Below are 21,254 nucleotides of genomic sequence, written 5' to 3' on the forward strand. Positions count from 1 at the left end.
TTCCATACACTATTAAAAAAAAAAGCAAAGTATTTTTAAATCAACAACAGACAAATATAGAATATTAAAAGCATACAAGAGCATGGTGTTATGTGCCTATAAGTTCAGCTACTCGAGAGGCTGGGGCAAGAGGATCCTTTGAAGGGTTCGGAAATAAGACCAGCCTGAGTGACACAGCAAGGCTCCACCTTCACAAAACATAAATAATTAATGCACACTTTTGTATATGTTTTAGATTTTGGACCAAAATAAGAAAAAGACTCATGCTTTGTTACAAAGGATTCTTTTGGGGTCATACCTGAGGACTATACTAGTATTAATATTATTGATACTATTGGTAGGCAATCAATACATTAGTAACAGTTGCCTCCCCTCCTTTGATTTATCAAATGCAAGGGAGACTGGAATTTTTCAAAATTTGATACCTACAGGTGAACCGCTGTGTACAATCATCATAATCCCAACTGAAACCTACCACAGTGACAGAAACTGGTCTCACTAGCAGAGTCAGTATTGTAAGAAGACAGTGTCAAACTTAAACAGCATGATTTCTGGACTAACAGACTGGGAGATGTAATCACAGAGTATACAGCAGTCCCCCTTGCTGCTGTATGTTCTCACCCCACAACAGCAATTATGGACACAAAGGACTTCTTTGACCAAATGTGGTGGTGGTTCAGGGGCTCCCCATGAACAATCAAGCCATTCATTCTGCTGGAGACGCCTGTTGAGAGTCCTCCAATCCAGTTCCATCACTATCTTCAGATCCCACGGGTTGGGGCTCAGTTCCCAAGGCTGGCTTTTTCCCACACCAGTAGCAAATGTGGGCCTCCAGAACTTCTGAATGATCAGATTCAATCCAGGTTCCTGTAATACCCTCTTTGGGTTCCACTAATTTGTCAGAATGGCTCACAGAACTCAGGCAAACATGTTGCAAAAGATATGCATGAAGAGATGCATATGATAAGGTATGGGGGAAGGGGTAGAGCAATTCCATACCCTCCTGGGGCACCACCCTAGAACAGCTTCCACATATTCAGCTATCTGGAAGCTCTCTGAACTCACTCCTTGGCTATTTATGAAAGCTTCATTACAGAGATATGACAAATTAAATCATGGGCCATTGAAGATCACATTATCTTCAGCCCCACTCTCCTCCCTGGAGGTTGGAGGTAGGGTGGAAGTCCCAGCCCCCTAATCATGCCTTGGTCTGTGATGACCAGCCTCCATCCTGCAGCTACCTGGTGGCTGCCAGCCATCAGTCAATCCTTCACACAGAAAAAGATAATCACTTTGGAGAGTACAAAAATTTTAGGAGTTGTATGCCAGGAAACCAAATCAAAGACCACATATATATTTCATAATATCACATCCCCTGTTTTAAGTGCCTGCATTGCCATAGTAACTTATGCACAAATATCTGTTAAACATTCATTAACAGTAAAAAAAAAAAAGTAAACAGCATTGCAACTTAATATGGATCATGCAACTAAAACAACTACCATGTTATGCTATATCATTATATTATCTGCTATTAAATAAAATTTTAAAACCACTAAAAATTAAGTTGGGGTGTAACTGCTGTGCAGAACAGATTTTATACAGCAAGGATGAGACTGCCATCCTTAGAAAGGCCTGCTTGCAAGGCTGGCTCATGGCTGGGATCCAGGACATTGGCTTTGAGAGGATTCCCACCATTCCCTAAGTGAAAAGAGCGGCACACTGTGCCTAAAAACTCTTCATAAAAACAATGTGACTTACTCTGAAGAGCGGCTTTCCTTCTGGGAGTCTGGAAAACACTAAAAAGACTCTATATGAATATCCATTAAATTCAACATTTATAGAAAAGTGTTCATCTTCCTTGGTGAACTGCTGCTCTTCTCTATGCATATGCCATATGGTTTGTAAAACAAAATGTTACTGGAGCACAGTCATGCCCATCTGCTTACATATTTTCTATGACTACTTTCACACTACAATGGCAGGGTTGAGTAGATGTGAAAGCGATAACACAGCCTTAAATATTTAATACTAGATCCTTTAGAGACAAAGCTTGCCCATGCCTGATTTAGACCATATACAAAATGCCCTAAAACTGAAATCCCACCTTAAGACTCCCCTGCTCAATATTCTTCAATGAATCACTACAACAAACTTTAATGGCTCCCTACCCAGTAGCCATTCCTTCTTGTCTCTTGCTGGAGAAACACAATTCTATTTCAATATTTATCATCTTAATACCCCTCCCTGGCTCCAAAAAGAGAAATAATTATTCTAAGCTAATCACAGTAATTACATCTGTTTCCCAGTGACTGATTTAAAAATGAGCATATGGTGTGACCCACCTGATAAAATGTTACAGGGAGACCACTGCATCCTTCCCACTTTTCTCCCGAGTTACAAAAAACATATGAAGAAAAGCAGCCCTTCCCACCTTTAGATACTATCTTGTAAGAACATTGTGTTTGGAACTGGTGCTAATGAGCCAACCAGGAAAGGAGCCATAAGCACAACAGTGCCAAGAGCATCCTTGAAAGAGGGACAACAAAGTGGATCCTGGTGGCATTACTGAACCACCAAAACAACTTGGTTCCTATTGTTTCAGCCTCTGTTCCTTAGGTCATCCATTATTTGCAGCCAAATGCATTCAACCTGAGAAATTTCCCATGGCCAAAAAAATAAGATCTCTCCATTTCTACTTTTTAGTGTGGAAGCATTAAAAAGTCTTCCACAATCTTGTCTTAGCTAAGTGTTCATCTCATTCCCAAGCATTACAATTTTATGCTTTTTGCATAAGGAAAACTGAACTGCTCACACACCCTGCAAAGTTCACTCATGCATCTCAGATTTTGCACTTGCTGATCCTTCTGCCAAACATGCAATCTTGTCAGCTGTTCCTTCTGCCAAGCATCATTCTTCTGTCGCTCTACCTGGCATGCTTACCTGACATGTTACCCAATTTTTTAAAGCATGAATTCCTTGCCGTGGACTTAAACTGTCTGGCACATATGTAACATGGTAAGTACATTAGAAATGGTAGTTATGAGCTCACAGAGGGCATCAGACACATAGTAAGCACTGAATAAAGTAATAAATAATAAAAATGACAATAAAAATATAAAGCTTCTGAGTGTATTTCTTAGACATTTATATTTGGTAACATAACAAAAATGCTTATTGCCTAAAAGACTCTTGAGCGTTATTTGTCAACTGGTCAAGAAAATAAATGAATGAAAATGATTTTTGACAATTCTGTTGAAAAACCACAGACATTACTTCCTAGGACAGCTCTATTTTATTATGAGAACCCTAAGGACTGAAACTACATCTATCATTGTCTACTGCAACTTGCAAAACCTAACTTATAAAGGCTCTTTCATAAAGACGTACTAAATTAAAGGTGTCTCGTACACTTCAGATTAGCAGGTGCTTAAGTTGTCACACCTAGGGAGAATAGTACCATTTTTGCTATTGTGAAATGTTTGTGTACTTTTATTACAATTTGTTGAGCCCAAAGCAAGTCTGTTGGAATACTGACTATGGTAATCTTTTGCCTAATGGTAACAGGGTATCCTATTCTAATAAAATTACTGTTATCATGATAGCTATCTGGCAGATAGAAGAATATATATCTTGTTTTAACAAAGTAAATATATCTCATGCAGTTTCAATTTATTTGGGATGAGGTCGATAATAATGAGACCACGTTAGAATAAAAATATGTAAGATAATTTGTGCTTCTCAACAAGTAATATCTGACTTTTGTACTCAGTATCTTTAAAAATGAATCTTCTTCTGACACTACTGCACACTGGCTACTTTTTACAGTTCTTATTGCTATTTGTTCATACCAGAAAGCTATTTTTGAATTGCCAGTATTAAAGATAATTACTTCCTTAGTGACAGGAAACACTATGTAATACCCTTGATCACTGAACAACAAGGATTTGAACTATAGGGGTCAACTCATATGCATATTCAACTCATATGCATATTTTCTTCTGCCTCTGCCACACAGAAGCAACAACACCAACTTCTATTCCTCCTCCTCAGCCTACTTTGTGTGAAGACGATGAGAATGAACACCTTTCTGATGATCCACCTCCACTTTATGAAAGTAAATAGTTTTTCTTCCTTATGATTTTCTTAATAATGGTTTATTTTCTCTAGTTTTCTTTATTGTAAGAATACAGTATATGATACATATACAAAACGTTTTAACTGACTGCTTAAGTTAACAGTAGGGCTTCTGCTCAACAGTAGGCTGTTAGTAAAGTTTTGGGGGACCCAGAAGTTATACGCAAATTTTTCACCACACAGGGAATTGGTGCCCGTAACCCCTGCAATGTTCAGATCAACTCTAATTAATATTCATTTCCTAGACAGAAACATTTATTATAAAATATAAATAACTCATTTTAATAAGAAATCCAATTGATTATAATGTCACCACAGAGGAAACATATAACATACTAACTTTAAAACCTATTTTATTATTTATACAAAAATATCATAGAGCATTTTAAGGACAATAATTAAATGAAGACTTTTTTTAGACAATACTGTTTGTGATTATAAACTCCCTACAATTAACTTCTTACATAATTCTAAATTCTAGATTACTAAGAAACAAATTTTTAAAATATGCACACAATTTACACATTGACTTTTTAACTGCCCCTTTTGTGCTCAAAACTTCCTTACTCTTTATTTTTTTATCCATGGTAGAACGACCAAGAGCAATTCACTATCAGAAGTCTTACCTGGATTGTTGTTTTCAGAAAGATCGTCAGGTATCTTTTCTTCTTTATATTCTGAAATTTGGTGGTGAATGCTATGTATAAAAATGTAATAAGTAATATTACTATTTTAATGCTGATATGAAAACATTTACCAAATATATGAAATTCTCAGAGTATTTCAACAAAATCAGGGCTAATATCAGAACTTTAATTAGCCCACACACTTCAAATGTGTAAGCGCTGCAAACTTATTACGCTTTGATTTCAAGAATACAAAACTAAGGTGAAGTCCTCATGAAGTGTGAGCAGCATAGTTCAGTCAACGAACTAGAGTACGCTTGACATAACAAAAAGTGTCCTGAACTTAAAAGAAGTCTTAGGTGCTATGACCAACAGCTATTTGTTCATGGAAAAGTTGCTTGTCTTAGGCTCAATGTCTTCAAAACATGACGATTTTTCTTCCTTGTGTCACTCTTAATAGACATTTTTATAAATATTTAATATTAATACTATAACATTTTTACAATGCTTGAAGAAATAGTCAAGTAATGGATTACTTTGTTCTTTAATTTAATTGCTGAAATTATTTTAGAATCCCAAATACAACCCATTCTGCATTTTTCCCTAGGCTGCAATATTGAATGAAATGTTGAAGTTTCAAGAAAATGTTATTAAGTCCTAATTTTGATTATTAGTTTTCCTATTCTTTGTGGCTTGTAATTCAGGGTATCTCAGTTATTTCATAATTTGTGACAAATTTATTAATATATTATCTCATTAAATTAGATAACATAACTCTCCCCCCATTACTGAGCTAATCAATCACACCAAAGGCAGAATAATCAATAAATGTCAAGACCTGCCTTGGACTGCTACTATTCCTTCTCTACCTACTCAAACTCTGAACCAGCAGATCTTCGTTAGCAAGATGCTTAATCTCCATGTTCCCTCCAAGTGATGGGGAAGGCAAAACCTTACTTTTATTTTTACTAAGTTCAATGAAGGAGATGCTGGTTCATATTTTCTCATGTCTGAGATCAGTACCGACAACATATTTGCATATGATATTATACATGTTGCTCAACACTCAACTCCACTGTCATTTCATACATCACTTTACACAATTTTCTTGTTAGTGAAACTCACAATCTTAATATTGAGTCACACCTGTTTTGCTTTGACATACACTGTTTCCTCTGAGCTAGTCAGCAAACAGTCAAATGATGTTCACAGGACTGCACAGAATATGGAATGCTTCATAAATTTTCATGTCATCCTTGGGCACGGACCATGGTAATCTTCTCTATATTCTTTCAATTTTCATGTATGTGCTGATGAAGCAAGCTCAAAGCCCTATATGGACACTGATGAGTCAGGGATGAGGTTTGGCCCTGTTAAATCCAATCAACCTCCTGTATGTATGTATGTATGTATGTATGTATGTATGTATGTATTGTATCAACAGAAGAGCCAAACAATTAACCTACTTTTAGCTCAGAGAATTCTGACGAATGGTTTCCCTAAGAGATAGAATTTGAAAGAATTTAAGAAACCTCAGGTACAGGTCCAAGTAGCTTGGGAGATTTTCATTGTTATGGAAAACAGATCACTTGAGAGACCAGCTACAAGTTGGTGACCATTACTCTGCAGAAGGATGAAATGTGACTTTCCAATACTTAAAAAAAGGCACTAAACAGAGGCAAAAGGAGCCTTGGCATACAAATTTGTAGCAAAGAAAAAAGGAAGTTCTAATATCTTCCTACAATGATATTTGAAACTCTCTGACAGTTTAGAACAATCTCAACTATTTGCTAGAGGGAAGACAATCAGGGGCATCAAAGGATAACTTACCATAAAGACCTAGGCTAAGTCTAGGCTGAGATGAGGGCTCCACATAAGGTTTGGAGTGTGGAGGGAGGGCCCTTTTGCTCACTATGTTTGTGGCTGTAGCTAGGAGGCCCAGCTGCCAGAGCAGGGTACTGGTGATTTAGGAACAATGGTTGAGCATATGTGCACGAACTCAAAAAATGTGTATGTAGCCTTGAAGTCTAAATATGGATCACCATATGAAGACTGAGGGATCTGAATCTGCAAAGGTCAATCATTTCCAGACAGCAAGACCAGTGTCAAATGGAATAACAGAATAAATGAAACAACAGAATGATTGAAGTGTCCTTTCATTCCCCTCTCTCAGACTTGTAAAAACAACTGTCTTCTTTGCATTTAGAGAACCATTCCATTTCCTGAAAAGTTCAAGGAGGAGGCTATAGGAAATAGCCCCCAGAAGACACTACAACATTTTCTGTTAAGTAGACATTTCAAGACCCAAATAACTAATTAGAAGGATCAAACATGTGGCATATTATCTCATGCACGAGTTATTCTTCAAATGAAATGGATGATGCTGATACCATCCCTGATGATAAAGGTTTCTTGAAAGTCTCGAGATGATGAATTCTGTGCCCATTACTACTTCTAACTCGTTTAGCCTTTTGTTTGATTTCTGGCTGATGAATTCGACTAATTCACTGCCATTCCAACACTACCTGAAACACGCTATGAAATCTCACCTGATGTATAAGATACAAAATTTGAAATTATTTTACACCTTGATTTAGTGTTCACTGGTCTTTTAATGTAAATACTTACGTATTAAAACCACTAGTAGTGCCATAATCCTTCACAGTCCTTCCAGAGATATCTTCAGAAAAAACATCCATACCTTCCTCAAGAAGGTGTAGTATACTTGGTGAGTTATGATGTTCAGCAAGCATGAGGGCCGTTCTAAAATAACAAAGAGATAACCTCACCCTTGGGAACTTTAATAGTTATTTAAAATGCTAATTTGATATAGATTGCCAGCTGAATATTTTGCCTATCAGTATAGAATTAACCTTTTATATGTACTAACTGACACAAGCATCCTGGGTGCTCAAGCGTGCCTCTTTGTAAATTACCACCTAGGTTAAAAGGAAGGGACAAAAACGTAGCTTCTTCTGTCATTAAGGTATGACATAGTAGAAGTTGGTCATTCTCTGCTGAGATCACTTATCTAAAGTAAGCAAAGCATTGCATGAAGTATGCTCCATGTCTTTCCTATTTTGACATAATGGACTGTGATTCAGAGTCAACTAGGGGTCAGTTAAGTAAGAGCTATCTGCAGGCTTAAACAATAACATTAGTAGTAATGGTGAAAATAGTAGCCATAGTAGTTTCAGTTAATGATGTTGATGAGCACGTGCTGGGGCCTGAATTCAATGTTCTATACATAATCTTACTTGTACACAACCACCCTGGAAGGGCATAGTGTTATTCTCCTTCTCATATTAGAATACACATTTGGTGGGAAGTGGTCTTCCCAAGGTCACACGCCTAGCAAGTGGGAAAGCGAGAATTTAAACCCGGTTTTATGTGAATGAAAAGCTGTCTCTTCCCTTTATCATCCACTTATGACTTATCTTCATTAAAGAAAAATTTTATCCACTTAAAGTGGTCTTTCTCTCATTTTCATAACAATTAAAAAGAAAAAATCAAAATACATTAGAAATGAAAAAGGAAAACAACTGATGAACCCACAGTATCTAGTTATAGCAATTAATAATCCTTTACAGATCACCTAACATCAATATTTTTCAAAGAAAGCACTTAAGGCAAAAGAGTCGTCCCAAAGAAACAATGATTTTCAACTTCTATTTATGTTTCATATACCATTTTTGAAGGAAATTCTATAAGAAGAAGTTAAAAAAATACTATAAAAGGATTAAGAAGTTCCATATTGAGTCATAAAGTGATCTAAAAGTTAAAGTCCACACTTCAGTAAAACTAATATGAAACCTCTTTAGGTGATATAAGATGACATGATCAAAAACATCGGATTACAAATAACAAATATCAGTCAGTATCATAAGAGATGATGAATCCTACTGCATATTGTTCTTTAGGTTCCCCAGTCCAAATAATTGCTTTTCTACCTAACTGATGATTTGTGTTGATATTTGTCACTCTATCCTCTCAACAATTATGTTAATCTTCTCATTCATTTAATAATTCTGACTTGAGTGACTCTTACTACCCTAAAATAACATTCACATTTTTTTAAAAAAAGCACTAAATACTATACCTGTTCATTTTATCTACTGCATTTATATCTGCATTCTTCTGTATCAAAAATTCTACCATTTCCTCTTTAGTTCCACTTACAGCAAGTAGAAGTGGAGTGAGGTGATCCTGTAATACAGAAAAATCAATTTATCATTCAAAAAATTTCATATTTCTCAACTGAACTGAACATTTGATGTAAGAGCCTATGAACTTAAATGTATCATACAGAAAGTAAATGAAAGGTAGTTTCATCCACTCACCCATCTGTTCTGCTCCTTCCCTTAGAAACTCCCCTCCTCTGCCTCTCCAGGCTAACTCCTGCCATCTCCAAAACTCATTTCAAACGTTTCTGGGTTCTAAGAATCTTTGTTTCTATCACAACATTTACCATGATATGCTGTACTTAATTTATTGTTTTCCATCTAAACCAAGAGCTTCTTGGGGGCAGGGGCTGTATCTTTTATCTCCATATTCCCAAACCCTAAGATGTAGTAGTAAATGCTTCAAGCATTTTTATTGAATTAATATCAATTATTGTACCTACAGCAACGTTTTTTACATGATATTCCAAAGAGTATTTAGATACCATAAGTTAAACACTGTATCCCAAAAGGAAGATTCCATGACCATCCAGGCTAGAGAAGTAGTGCAAAACTGTGCATCATATGTCCAGTATTAAAGAAATCTCTCAAGCTTTGCCTGATCTCTATTTGACAAGTATTATTATTATTTAGTTTTTTTGGTAAACAACATGTGAAGAATTAAATCTTTAGAGATACAGTTTTAAGAACTTTCCAGTGAATGTGGAGGTTTCCTCCAGGTGATACAAACTCCTGTGATTCTCTTCTAACAGTAGCGTAGGACCCCAGGGTACCAATGTCAGGTACTCCTTCTCCAAAGGGTCACTAAGGAAATGGGCTCTGAATAAAAGAGAGAGGTTTCAAATGAATTTCAACTCATTATTTCATGGTCCATGTTGTTTCTCCTGTGACAAGGTGACAGATTTTTATCTTAGTTATTAGAAGGCTCACTATGATTTTTTTCCTCAATTATCCTGATGATCCTGAGATGCTAATGCCTATCTGCTTTATTTTAATCCACTTGTATTCTGATTTCTATTTTAATTGGTACTCCACTTGGTTTTTACTTCATGCAAAATATAAATCAGAAATAAAAATATAATGGCTTATCAATTAGAGTTCTAATACTGATCTATATGGATTATTGCTAGCACAATGGAAGCCACTAAATCATTTGCATTTTATAGAGTTTATGCTGAGGAGAAAGATATAATGCTGTCTTCATTACACACAGCCTAGCCAACTATAACCATGGGTAAAGTTCCCTGGTGGTCTAGTGGTTAGGATTCAGTGTTCTCACCATGGGTAACCTAAAAAGCTTATAGGTATTCCAATACAAAGATGATTTTTTATGGTATATATAATAAAAAATTGATTTTTTAAAAAAATTTCTATATTCTAAAATCCAACCATATTACTAATGGATAAATGTATATTATAATATAGATGACATACATTCTAAACAAGTATAAACTGTCTTGAAAACCTTGAAATTATTTCAAAAAATACTAAAAAACAAGCTTTGTCCTCTCAAGTGCTTAGGTAGGCAAGTAGATGTCCTGAGCCTGTGAAATACCTAGATAGGCACAGTAGCAAACTGGAGAACATACACCTTGTATAAAGGGGGAAGATTCTGCACAGCACAGCAAGCATATGAGCTCAAGGGACAATAGGCTTGACTCTTTAGGGAAGCCTGAAACCCAGGTTCCTGCATGTCTCCCAAATTTTACATGCAGACTCAATTTATCGAGGCAGAGTAAACCTACTTATGGGCTGCATTTTGACTATAGTCTCATGTTCTAAAATTCACTAATGATGTTTCCAAATAGTCATGTATAAAGCAAGTACTTGCATGTGAAATCTTTGTTTTCTTTAGTGTCATAGGTTTTGCCAAAATATCAAGCCCCAATATGGAATAAAAATTGCTATTAAGATTTATAATACCCACAACAAGAATTTTTCAAACATCTATTCGTTTACTATCTACTTGTGTTTATTTTTCCCAGATTGTTACCCAAATTGTTAACTAGTTCATAGGACTGCTAAAACTAAATTATTAAAAGAATTCCTCTCTATGTTCTTGGAAACTTCATGCTTTTAAGTGTTTAAAACTGCCATCCTCATTACGTCAAAGCTGTATGAACTTAACAGACATACTGAGATAGTCCATAATACAGCTGTACCTGAATAAAAGATTCAAGATTTGCTACTGTGCTAATTGAGAACGCCTTGCTTGTAGTAAACATTTGTTGAACTAATCCCCTGAATGATAACAAAGAAATGTGAAATCCCAAAAGGGCCCGTTACTACTTATTGAAAGACTGTCCATAAGCAGATTTCTAAAGACCCTCTGACTGGCAGTGAATGATTGCTAAACAGCAGGAAACGGGTGTTATTCCATAAGCTGATAGATGTTGCCAATAATATTCTTTGGAACTGCTCAACCACAGAGTTAGAGAGAGGCAGATAAAGTCAGGCTAATATTATTAGAAAGGAGAGATTTGAAGGAAGTAGCATCTATCAAACTCCAATTCTTCTGGAGATTTCTTATGTTTTTGAAACATGGGAATTTCTATATTATATTTATTTATTCAGTGGTTGTTAAGTAGGAATGCATCAGAATCTCAAGAAAAGTATTTTTATTGGCTAGAGAGAGGGTCTGACTATGTTGCACAGGTGGACTCAGACTCCTGGGCTCAAGTGATCCTCCTGCCTCAACCCTCCAGGGTAGCTGGGACAACAAGCACACGCTTCTGCACCCAGCTTTGAGGAAATCTGTTTCAATATACATATCGAGGCCTTCTTAGATTTACTAAATTAAAATCTGCAGGGCTGAGCCTAGACTTCTAGATTGTTAAAAAATGTTCCCCGGTCACTGTGACACGGCTCTAGCTGAGCACTAGCAGAGCAGGCAGTCACTTCAGTGTCCTGTCTCTCTCACATGGCCAAGGCCCTTTATCACTTGGAGATCTGGCCCCAAACAGGAAATAGTGAGAGATGGAGTCATTTGCTGAAAACTCCATTTAGTCTTGCTGCACAGGGTTAGAACAGGGACTAAGAAACTCAAAATGCAACTTGATTTTGCTATTTATAAGTTTTGTACCTTCCACCTTCCCAACAAGAAATTCTAGTAGAGTCTTGTCGAAGTGGCTGTTTCTGCAAGAGGAGGATAAGTGGCTGTTTGGGCAAGAGCAGGATATTCTTCCCTCTTCTCAAGTCTTTCCCACATCCTCACCACCTATTCACTGCCAATCTGCTTTCCTCAGAGTCCTCCTAACACTGATTTCTGGGCAAGTTTACAACTCCCTAACACTCTTTCCCAAACTAAGAATTACTTTCCGTAAAACTGAAGAGCACTTTGTCTAAACATATAAACCAAGAGCAAACAGACAAGTAAACACACAAAAAACTCTTCATTGTATTTTCCCCAAATTACCTAATTTCCAAATGGCCAGCATATTTCTGACTGTTCTCTTTTTCCCTTTCCATTTCTTTCTCTTACGACTTGCCAATTAGAGATTAGTCACTTTGATATAAATTGCATTTCTAAGGAACTTGTCAGCAGCAGCAAGAATTCCATTTATTATATAATGCTTTAGTTTTCAATTATAAGATAAAGCGTATTTCCAGGGCAAATTTGGCTCCCCTGGCTTGTTTTATACTAAATAGAAAAAACAAACAAACAAAAAAAACACAACACTTGTTTGGAAAAAAAGTTAACAAGTTTTCCTTTAACAAATGCAGGGTTTTCACAAATATTAACCATGAATGTATAAAAGAAAACTGCATCTTCTAATGCTTCTTTAAATGTATAAACATTTTAAGTAAAATTTTAAAACAATTAAGGTATTTCAAAATATTTTCATTCGCGGAATGTTTGAGCTTCCAAATATGGAAAATTGATAGTTACATATGTCAACGTTTGATATTTTTCAAATACAGTTCATTGATCTCTACCTTGTTTATGGCTTCTTTATTTGCGCCATGTGAAAGGAGCTTTGCTGCGATCGATGGGGTGTCGCCATAGACAGCATAGTGAAGAGCTGTGTTGCCATACACGTCACTGTGATTCGGATTGGCACCATGTTCTAACAGGATGGTGGCACACTCCTCTTCCAGGCATTGTACCGCCTATCAGTATCAGATCAAGAAATAGATCATAAATTCTAACAGTTCAAAAGAAACATTCCAAAGATCCCACCGACTAGTTACATTTAAATGAAACAAATTTATTTTTATTGTGTATATTGAAATGAAATCCATCTCATGCTGCAAAAGGTGGCTGCTATATACCTTAATCAGAGCTGTCCTTTTTTCACTGTCGGGGACATTGAGCTTGCATTTTCTGTCCACCAGGACAGTAACTACTTCTGGATGGCCATTGGCACAGGCCAAATGGAGAGCAGTCCTATGAAAGTGAGAGAGATTTTTAGGAAATTGTAGTGCACTATCTTAAAATATACAAAGATTCATGTAATTATAAATATTAAACAGCATGTTTTCTTCTACCTTTAAAGCAAATATTTAATTTTCTTGTGAAAAAAGTACAATATTTATTAGCTGCTATTCCTCACTAGATTAATAAAAGAGCAGCCTATTAGAAAGAGATTGGCTTTTGGCGTCAGTTCAACTTGGATTTGCATCCTACTTTAAGCTCTATCAATTATTAGCTATTGACCAGGCGCAGTGGCTCATGCTTGTAATCCTAGCACTCTGGGAGGCCAAGACAGGTGGATCATTTGAGCTCAGGAGTTTGAGACCAGCTTGAGCAAGAGCGAGACCCTGTCTCTACTAAAAATAGAAAGAAATTACCTGGACAACTAAAAATATATAGAAAAAATTAGCCAGGCATGGTGGCACATGCCTGTAATCCCAGCTACTTAGGAGGCTGAGGCAGGATTGCTTGAGCCCAGGAGTTTGAGGTTGCTGTGAGCTAGGCTGATGCCATGGCACTGTAGCCTGGGCAACAGAGTGAGACTCTGTCTCAAAAAAAAAAAAAAAAAACTTATTATCTATCACTTAGCCCTTCTGTGCCTCAATTTCATCTTCAATAAAATAGGGGAAAAAAAACAGTAGCTATCTCATAGGACATCACTGTGATGCTCAAATGAGAATCTGTACTAAGTATGTGGAACAGTTCCTAATGCAAATAACAGCTCAATGACTGTTACATAATGTAATTATTACTACTGCTTAACAAAGATAACATTTTAATTAAGCAAAATAATGCAATTATACCTACTTTGTGGTTTATTTAAAGACTAGAGATAACATTGTATTTCAGTGATGCTAGGGTGCTCATTTTCTCACATTTTAACATCACTGATACTGGAACAGCACCTTTTATTCATGATTTATTTCAACTACAATGGGCAGCACAGAAAAATTATCTCATTGGTAAGCAAAATAACGGGACATCACAAAATCAATGCTGCCTTACATTAAGGGAAATAGGGCATATACAATAGGTCTATGGAAGTTCTAGTTATATCACTGGCATTTATGTAAGTTTCAGTTCTTAAAAGTACTATGGAAAAAGAAGGTTGAAATAACAAAATTTTTAAAACCAAATAATTCTTACTTTGATTTTCAAATACTTCAGACCAAAAGAAACTCAGGATTCGAATGAATAGGTATGCCTCATTTGTTCAATATATATATTTATACACTGTGTGAGAATCAGATATTTTGAACGTTTACTGTTAATAATTAATACTGTTACAAATTTTAAAAGGGCAGTTAAAGTCATCTTTTACAATTGTCTACCTTCAGAAATGCTTTTGTTTGAAAGGAGTGAGCAATGACTTTAACTGAAATTAAGTCCTAATCCTCCAATTTTAAATTTCTCAAATTTCTCAGGCTGGTCAGGTAAATAGTTTTAAGGATGGATGTGTCCTGAAAGTTAGTAGAATACGTCTGTTACATAACAGGTCTTCATAGTATGTTTGATGAATAAATGCATTGAGAAAACAGAGTACAAGAGTTAAATATTTTGAAAGAAGACCCCTATAAAGTTATACCTTTGTAATAGTAACATTTATATTTCCTATTTTTTGTTTTCATAATGATACACCTAAATTATAATGAATAATCTAAAATTTTTGCATGTAAGCAATAAATTATATAACAAAACAGATGCACATTAAAAAACTGTGTATGTAATAAAATCTTCAAGCACAGATGAAAAGATTCCCTTTACTTCTGAAGGGATAAAAGTTGGTGGAATATTCCAATCCACAAAATAATTTTAAAATTAATTCATAGAAATTAAGAAATTACTTCTATCTGTGCAAGATTCATATTACGGCTCTTCCCAGGGATTATATCCTTAATGACAAACTTTTACTAGAACTTTCAAATCGTACACCCTAATTACCCAGAAATAACAAATTTTATCATATTGTGTACATATTTTAAGCTAACACAACACCACAGTGTGTTTGTGTATATGTATAATAATCAAATTGACTTTTATTCTTACTTGATATACCTAAATACTCTTTACATGTCAGCACACATATGTATCTATGCCACCTTCTATGGTGACATATTATTCCATCTATGGACACAATCTAATTGATTTGTAAATCCATCATATGCATTCCTCTTAAAACCTTATTATTTTAAGTGCTGAGAAAAACAAATTGTATGATCTCTATTTCTTGAGGATATTTTAGTATAATGGAACTGATGGGTAAAGGGCATACACAATTTTTAAATGTGTAGTTCCAGTTGCCTCCTTAGTGCAGTAGGGAGTGTGTCAGTCTCACTTGTATGTAGTTACCACCAAGTTGTCTATTTGAAAAGAAATCAACAACATAAACTGTAAGCACCAGTATAAGTATTTTCCATGTTTAATAATAGTATTTAATGTCTTCATTCTGACAAACTTTGTGGATAGCTTAACATTATCTAATTTCTCTTTTAACTTAAAATCCTTCTCTTAGCAGGGACACTTAATATTTTTTCTTATGTTTGTAGGTCACTTGTAGATCTGCAAAAAAAGGACTTTGCCCAATTTTAAATTAGACGTCAGTTTTTATCATGTTTGATTTGTCACCATCATCAAGTTTTAAATTCTTTCATACATTTGGGTGTTTCTAGATTTTCTATTCTGTTCCATTCATTTATCTATCTCTTCAACTGCTAATAAATGATTAATCTGTGGAAATTCATAGCACATTTGGATACCTAGAAGAGCAAGTCTTACTCCATTACAAAATTTTTCTTCATGTCATCACAATAGTAAAAGCGAGACAGCATGTGTTAACTAAAAAATTTGGAAACCTTATAACTTTTATTTAGCTCATGTAAAACTGATAAAATAGAAAGAGCTCATATTCTCAGAAAAATGAGTCTTCCTATTGAAGACTATGGTACCATATACCCACTTCAAATTTTCCTTCTAAGTTCCCTGAGTAAAGAACACATTTTCATAGGTGTACAGTGACATGAAATGGATATTGAACTTCTTGCTAAGATGTTTTAACACAGAATTATTTATAGTATACTTATTATTCCTCTCACTATGTACCTTTCTATAAGGTATATAAGATAATGATTTAAAATGTGTACATTAACAATCAAACACCCAGTATACTTGTGCTAGTTAAGTAGCTAAAACTGGCAAGAAGCTGTCCTAGAAGGGGAATCATGAGTGGATGGGGAAGCAGCTGAAGTCCTGTTTTTGTGCTGCTGCCCATGAAGCTGGCCTTGGCGCCGGACCCCTCCCAGGTGCCATATCCCAGGTGCTGCGGAGCCCGCAGGCAGGACAGCCGGGCGCCCTCGCCGGCAGGACCCTGGGCTACTGCCAGTCTGGGAAGGGCGTCTCCCCCGCACCTGCCTGGCCCCCAACCCGGGATGGCCGCGCCCATCACCTCTTCTTTCTATCTCTGGCATCCAAGACCTTTTTCTTCAGCGAAAGGATCTGCTCCACTTTCGCGACGTCACCGGCGCTGGCAGCTTGGTGGATTTGGCCGAGACCCTTCTTCCGGATGTGGTACCGTGGCTGCAGGAAGGCGCTGTCACCAGCCTCGCCTTCCAGGCCCACCCTGGTCTGGCCACAGTGGCTGGAGGGGCCGGAGGGCGGCCCGCCCTTGTCTGCCCCGAAGCAGAAGATCTTCCTCATGGTGGCGGCTGCCGGCTTCGGGGGAACCTCAGCCCACTCTCACCCCCCACCCCACCGCAGCCCACCCCCTGCCTATTCCCTGCCTCGGGAGTCCAGTGCAGTGAAGACAACCCGATATGACCACGACCTCCAGCAAGGGAAATCCCGGTCTCCAACTTCTGACAGCTGTAAATGGCCAGGCAGCGCCAAGCACAGCCAAGCGACCACAGGCACCGCCAGAACCGTTAAAGCAACTGCTCACGTGCGCATGAGAATGAGCCGTTACTGCACATGCGCACAACTGCCAGCGGGAAACCGCCCACCCCTCCCCCTCCCCCCCTTGGTGACACACTCCAGAACGCGCCACTCGGGGCTGTTCTGTCCCTGCTGCCGCATGGCCTGCATGTGTGGCTGCAACTCGGGCCCCTACGTGGCCTGGCGGAGCTCACCCCGGGGCTGCCTCGGGCTCGCTGAGGGTGGCACCCCTGGGCCTATGGGTTTACAGCCAGCTGAACTCTCTGCTGACCATGGCTATAAAATTACAGATTCTAAATAAAGCTATTTTTCCAAATCTTTCTATCAGAAAATGTGTTTCTGTTTTGAATACCTAAAGCTGGTGCAGACAATTGCTTTTCAGTATGAGTGGTGGGAAAAGAGGCTGTCAGTGGAGAGGTAGAATAAAATATGATCCTCCAAGATTTGGAACAATAGACAGCTTTCCCATTGTTGGGTGTTGGCATTTGGGCCTGGGTCTGGTTAAAGTCCCTGACTTGGTGTTTGTCATATAGGAAGTGTCACAGGGAACTGACAGGGGTAGACTCCTGTGGCCTTTTGGTCTCTCTCTGCTGACCATGGCTATAAAATTGTAGACTCTAAATAAGATACGCACATCTCATTGATACCTTGAAGCTGAAAAAAAATCAATCAAGACCCAAAGATTGCCTGGCCACAAAATATCTCAAACCAGGCTTGGGCTCTTATTTCTGGGACTTTCTTCTTCCCCTTTTACAATTCCTCCTCTTAATCGTTCCCTTAGCTAAACTCTTCTTTTTACAAAAGCTTTAACTATTCTGGCAGACTGCTTATCAAAAACAGAAACCCTCTTGAAAATCAGCAGTTTTTAAGAAATATTCTTGCCATTCATACTTGTTTTAAAAGTAAAACGTAAAATTCCTATAAAGACACCCTCCCTATACTAAAGGAAATGGTGACATTATTATCTTCAAGGACAAAGAATGAGTCCAAGAAACTACTGTCTGACCTTGTTAGAACTCATAAGAGTTTTAAACTCATAAGTTTCAGCCTTCTCACATATTTCAGTCACATTTTCACAGTTAACTGTTGTTTGTACAATCTAGTATATTGATAACTGAATCAAACTGCTTTACTCAAAATTGGGTTCACAGAGTTTATAAGATGGCCTACTTAAAAAAAATCTTAACCTTATGCCATTTTGTCAGAAAAAATGATTTACATCCAACTGGTTTTTATAAACTGGCGAGTTTATATGTTTTACTATCTCATGACTAAAATTCTAAAATGAAATCTTTAAGACCTTTTTTATCTGTATATATATATATATATATATATACACACACAATATATATATTTAGATATATTGATGCATATATACATGCATTATGTCATATGTAATGCCTACATAATAAAATCTGGTATAGCTAGCAAGAAATCCCTTCAAAAGAACTATTTTGGCCGGGCGCGGTGGCTCACGCCTGAAATCCTAGCACTCTGGGAGGCCGAGACGGGTGAATTGTTTGAGCTCAGGAGTTCTAGACCAGCCTGAGCAAGAGCTAGACCCCATCTCTACTAAAAATGGAAAGAAATTATATGGACAGCTAAAAAATATATATAGAAAAATTAGCCGGGCATGGTGGGGCATGCCTGTAGTCCCAGCTACTCGGGAGGCTGAGGCAGGAGGATCGCTTAAACCCAGGAGTTTGAGGTTGCTGTGAGCTAGGCTGTCACCACGGCACTCACTCTAGCCCGAGCAACAAAGTGAGACTCTGTCTCAAAAAAAAAATGGATCATAAATAAGCTGAATATTATGCAAGAAAAAATGGATAACCAACACAAAGAAACCACAAAAAAGATCCAGGACTTGGAAGACAAATTCACTAAAGAAATCAAAATATTGAAGAAAAATCAAACTGAACTCCTAGAAATGAAGAATTTATTCAGGGAGCTACAAAACACAGTGGAAAGTCTCAAGAGCAGGGTAGATCAAACAGAAGAAAGAATCTCAGAATTGAAGATAACACTTTCCAATTAAATAAATCAGTCACAGAGATGGAGCAAAGAAATGAGAAAAGTCAAGAATCTACAAGAAACGTGGGATTATGTGAAGAAGCCTAACGTGAGAGTTATCGACATTCCTGAGGGTGAAGAAGACAATAAGCAAGGGTTGGATAAGCTATTTGAAGACATAATTGAGGAATATTTCCCAGGCCTTGCCAAAACTCTAGATATACAGGTTCAGGAAGCTCAAAGAACCCCTGAGAGAGTCATACCAAATAGGAAGACACCACGTCAACATCATGCAGTTATCAGACTGACCAAAATTTCCACTAAAGAGGCCCTTCTTCAAGCTGTAAGGAGAAAGAAACAAGTAACATACAAAGGAAAATCCATCCGAATTATGCCAGATTTCTCAACTGAAACCTTACAAGCAAGAAGAGACTGGGGCCCCATTCTCACTCTTCTGAAACAGAATAATGCCCAGCCTAGAATCTTATACCTGGCTAAGCTCAGCTTTATATATGAAGGTGAAATTAAGACATTCTCAGATAAATACAAACTCAGAGAATTCACCAAGACAAGAACAGCTCTCCAAGAAGTACTCAAAACAGAGCTACACACACGGACCAGAACAAGAAAGACCCACGAATATACAACTACTCAAGAGAAGATAAAAACCCAGTTATCACAATGGCTCAAGTGAGAAAACAGAATAATGAAATTCAACCCAACATGAGGAACAAAAATCAATCTCACTTATCAATTCTTTCATTAAAAGTGAATGAATTGAATTCCCGACTCAAGAGACATAGACTGGCCCAATGGTTAAAAAAAATAAAAGCTAAGTATCTGCTGTCTTCAGGAAACTCATCTAACCTGCAAGGATGCATTTAGACTGAAAATAAAAGGGTGGAAATCGATATTTCAAGCAAATGGAAGCCAAAAGAAAGCTGGCATGGTGGTTTTAATCTCCGATAACTTAGTTTTTAAATCAATAAAAGTAATGAAAGACAAAGATGGTTACTATATACTGGTGAAGGTTACAATTCAACAAGAAGACATAACTATACTTAATATATATGCATCCAACTTAGGTGAACCCAGATTCATAAAGCAAACCCTACTTGATTTGAACAAAATGATAGACAACAGCACTTTGATAGTTGGAGAGTTTAACACGCTGCTCACACTACAGGACAGATCCTCCAAACAGAAAATAAACAAAGAAATAATGGACTTAAATAGAATGCTAGAACAAATGGGCCTGACTGACACCTACAGGACATTCTACCCAAAATCCACTGAATATACATTCTTCTCATCAGCTCATGGGACATTCTCTAAGATTGATCATATCCTAGGACATAAAGTATGTCTTAAAAAATTTTAAAAAATAGAAATTATACCATGCATCTTCTCAGATCACAGCGGAATAAAGGTAGAAATTAACCCTAACAGAAATTCTCATTCCTACTCAAAGTCATGGAAATTAAAAAACCTTCTCCTGAATGAATATTTTATAAATGAAGAAATCAAGACAGAAATCGAAAGATTCTTTGAATTAAACGACAAAGGAGACACAACTTATCAAAATCTGTGGGAAACAGCTAAAGCAGTCCTGAGAGGAAAATTCATTTCCATAAATGCCTATATCAAAAAGACAGAAAACTCACAAATAGACAACCTAATGAATAGACTCAAAAAGCTGGAGAAAGAAGAACAGACCGACCTCAAACCCATCAGAAGATGAGAAATTATTAATATCAAATGAGAACTAAATGAAAAGGACAATAAAAAAATCATAAGGGAAATTAATAAAACAAAAAGTTGGTTCTTTGAAAAGATAAACAAAATAGATACACCTCTGGCTAAACTAACCAAGAGCAGAAAAGAAAAATCTCTAATAACCTCCATCAGGAACATGAAAGGAGAAATCACAACTGATGCCACAGAGGTACATATCATCTA

General features: G+C 36.9%; 1 protein-coding gene and 1 non-coding gene across 2 annotated transcripts; both read right to left on the reverse strand.

Moving 5' to 3' along the window:
• Positions 1–1,728: 1,728 nt before the first annotated feature.
• LOC123629781 (putative ankyrin repeat domain-containing protein 20A5) lies at positions 1,729–17,086 on the reverse strand. The gene is made up of 7 exons (XM_045539171.1): positions 16,801–17,086; positions 13,217–13,331; positions 12,881–13,054; positions 8,863–8,969; positions 7,392–7,526; positions 4,764–4,834; positions 1,729–1,799 (listed from the first exon to the last, which is right to left on the reverse strand). Exons 1-7 carry the CDS (start codon positions 17,049–17,051, stop codon positions 1,729–1,731), a joined length of 924 nt encoding a protein of 307 aa, XP_045395127.1. The 5' UTR covers positions 17,052–17,086.
• LOC123629806 lies at positions 5,983–6,089 on the reverse strand. The gene has a single exon (XR_006732281.1). It is a non-coding gene; the product is annotated as a U6 spliceosomal RNA (small nuclear RNA).
• Positions 17,087–21,254: the final 4,168 nt, after the last annotated feature.

Source organism: Lemur catta, unplaced genomic scaffold (genome assembly GCF_020740605.2).
Source record: "Lemur catta isolate mLemCat1 unplaced genomic scaffold, mLemCat1.pri scaffold_43_ctg1, whole genome shotgun sequence".
Classification (NCBI taxonomy): Eukaryota; Metazoa; Chordata; class Mammalia; order Primates; family Lemuridae; genus Lemur; species Lemur catta.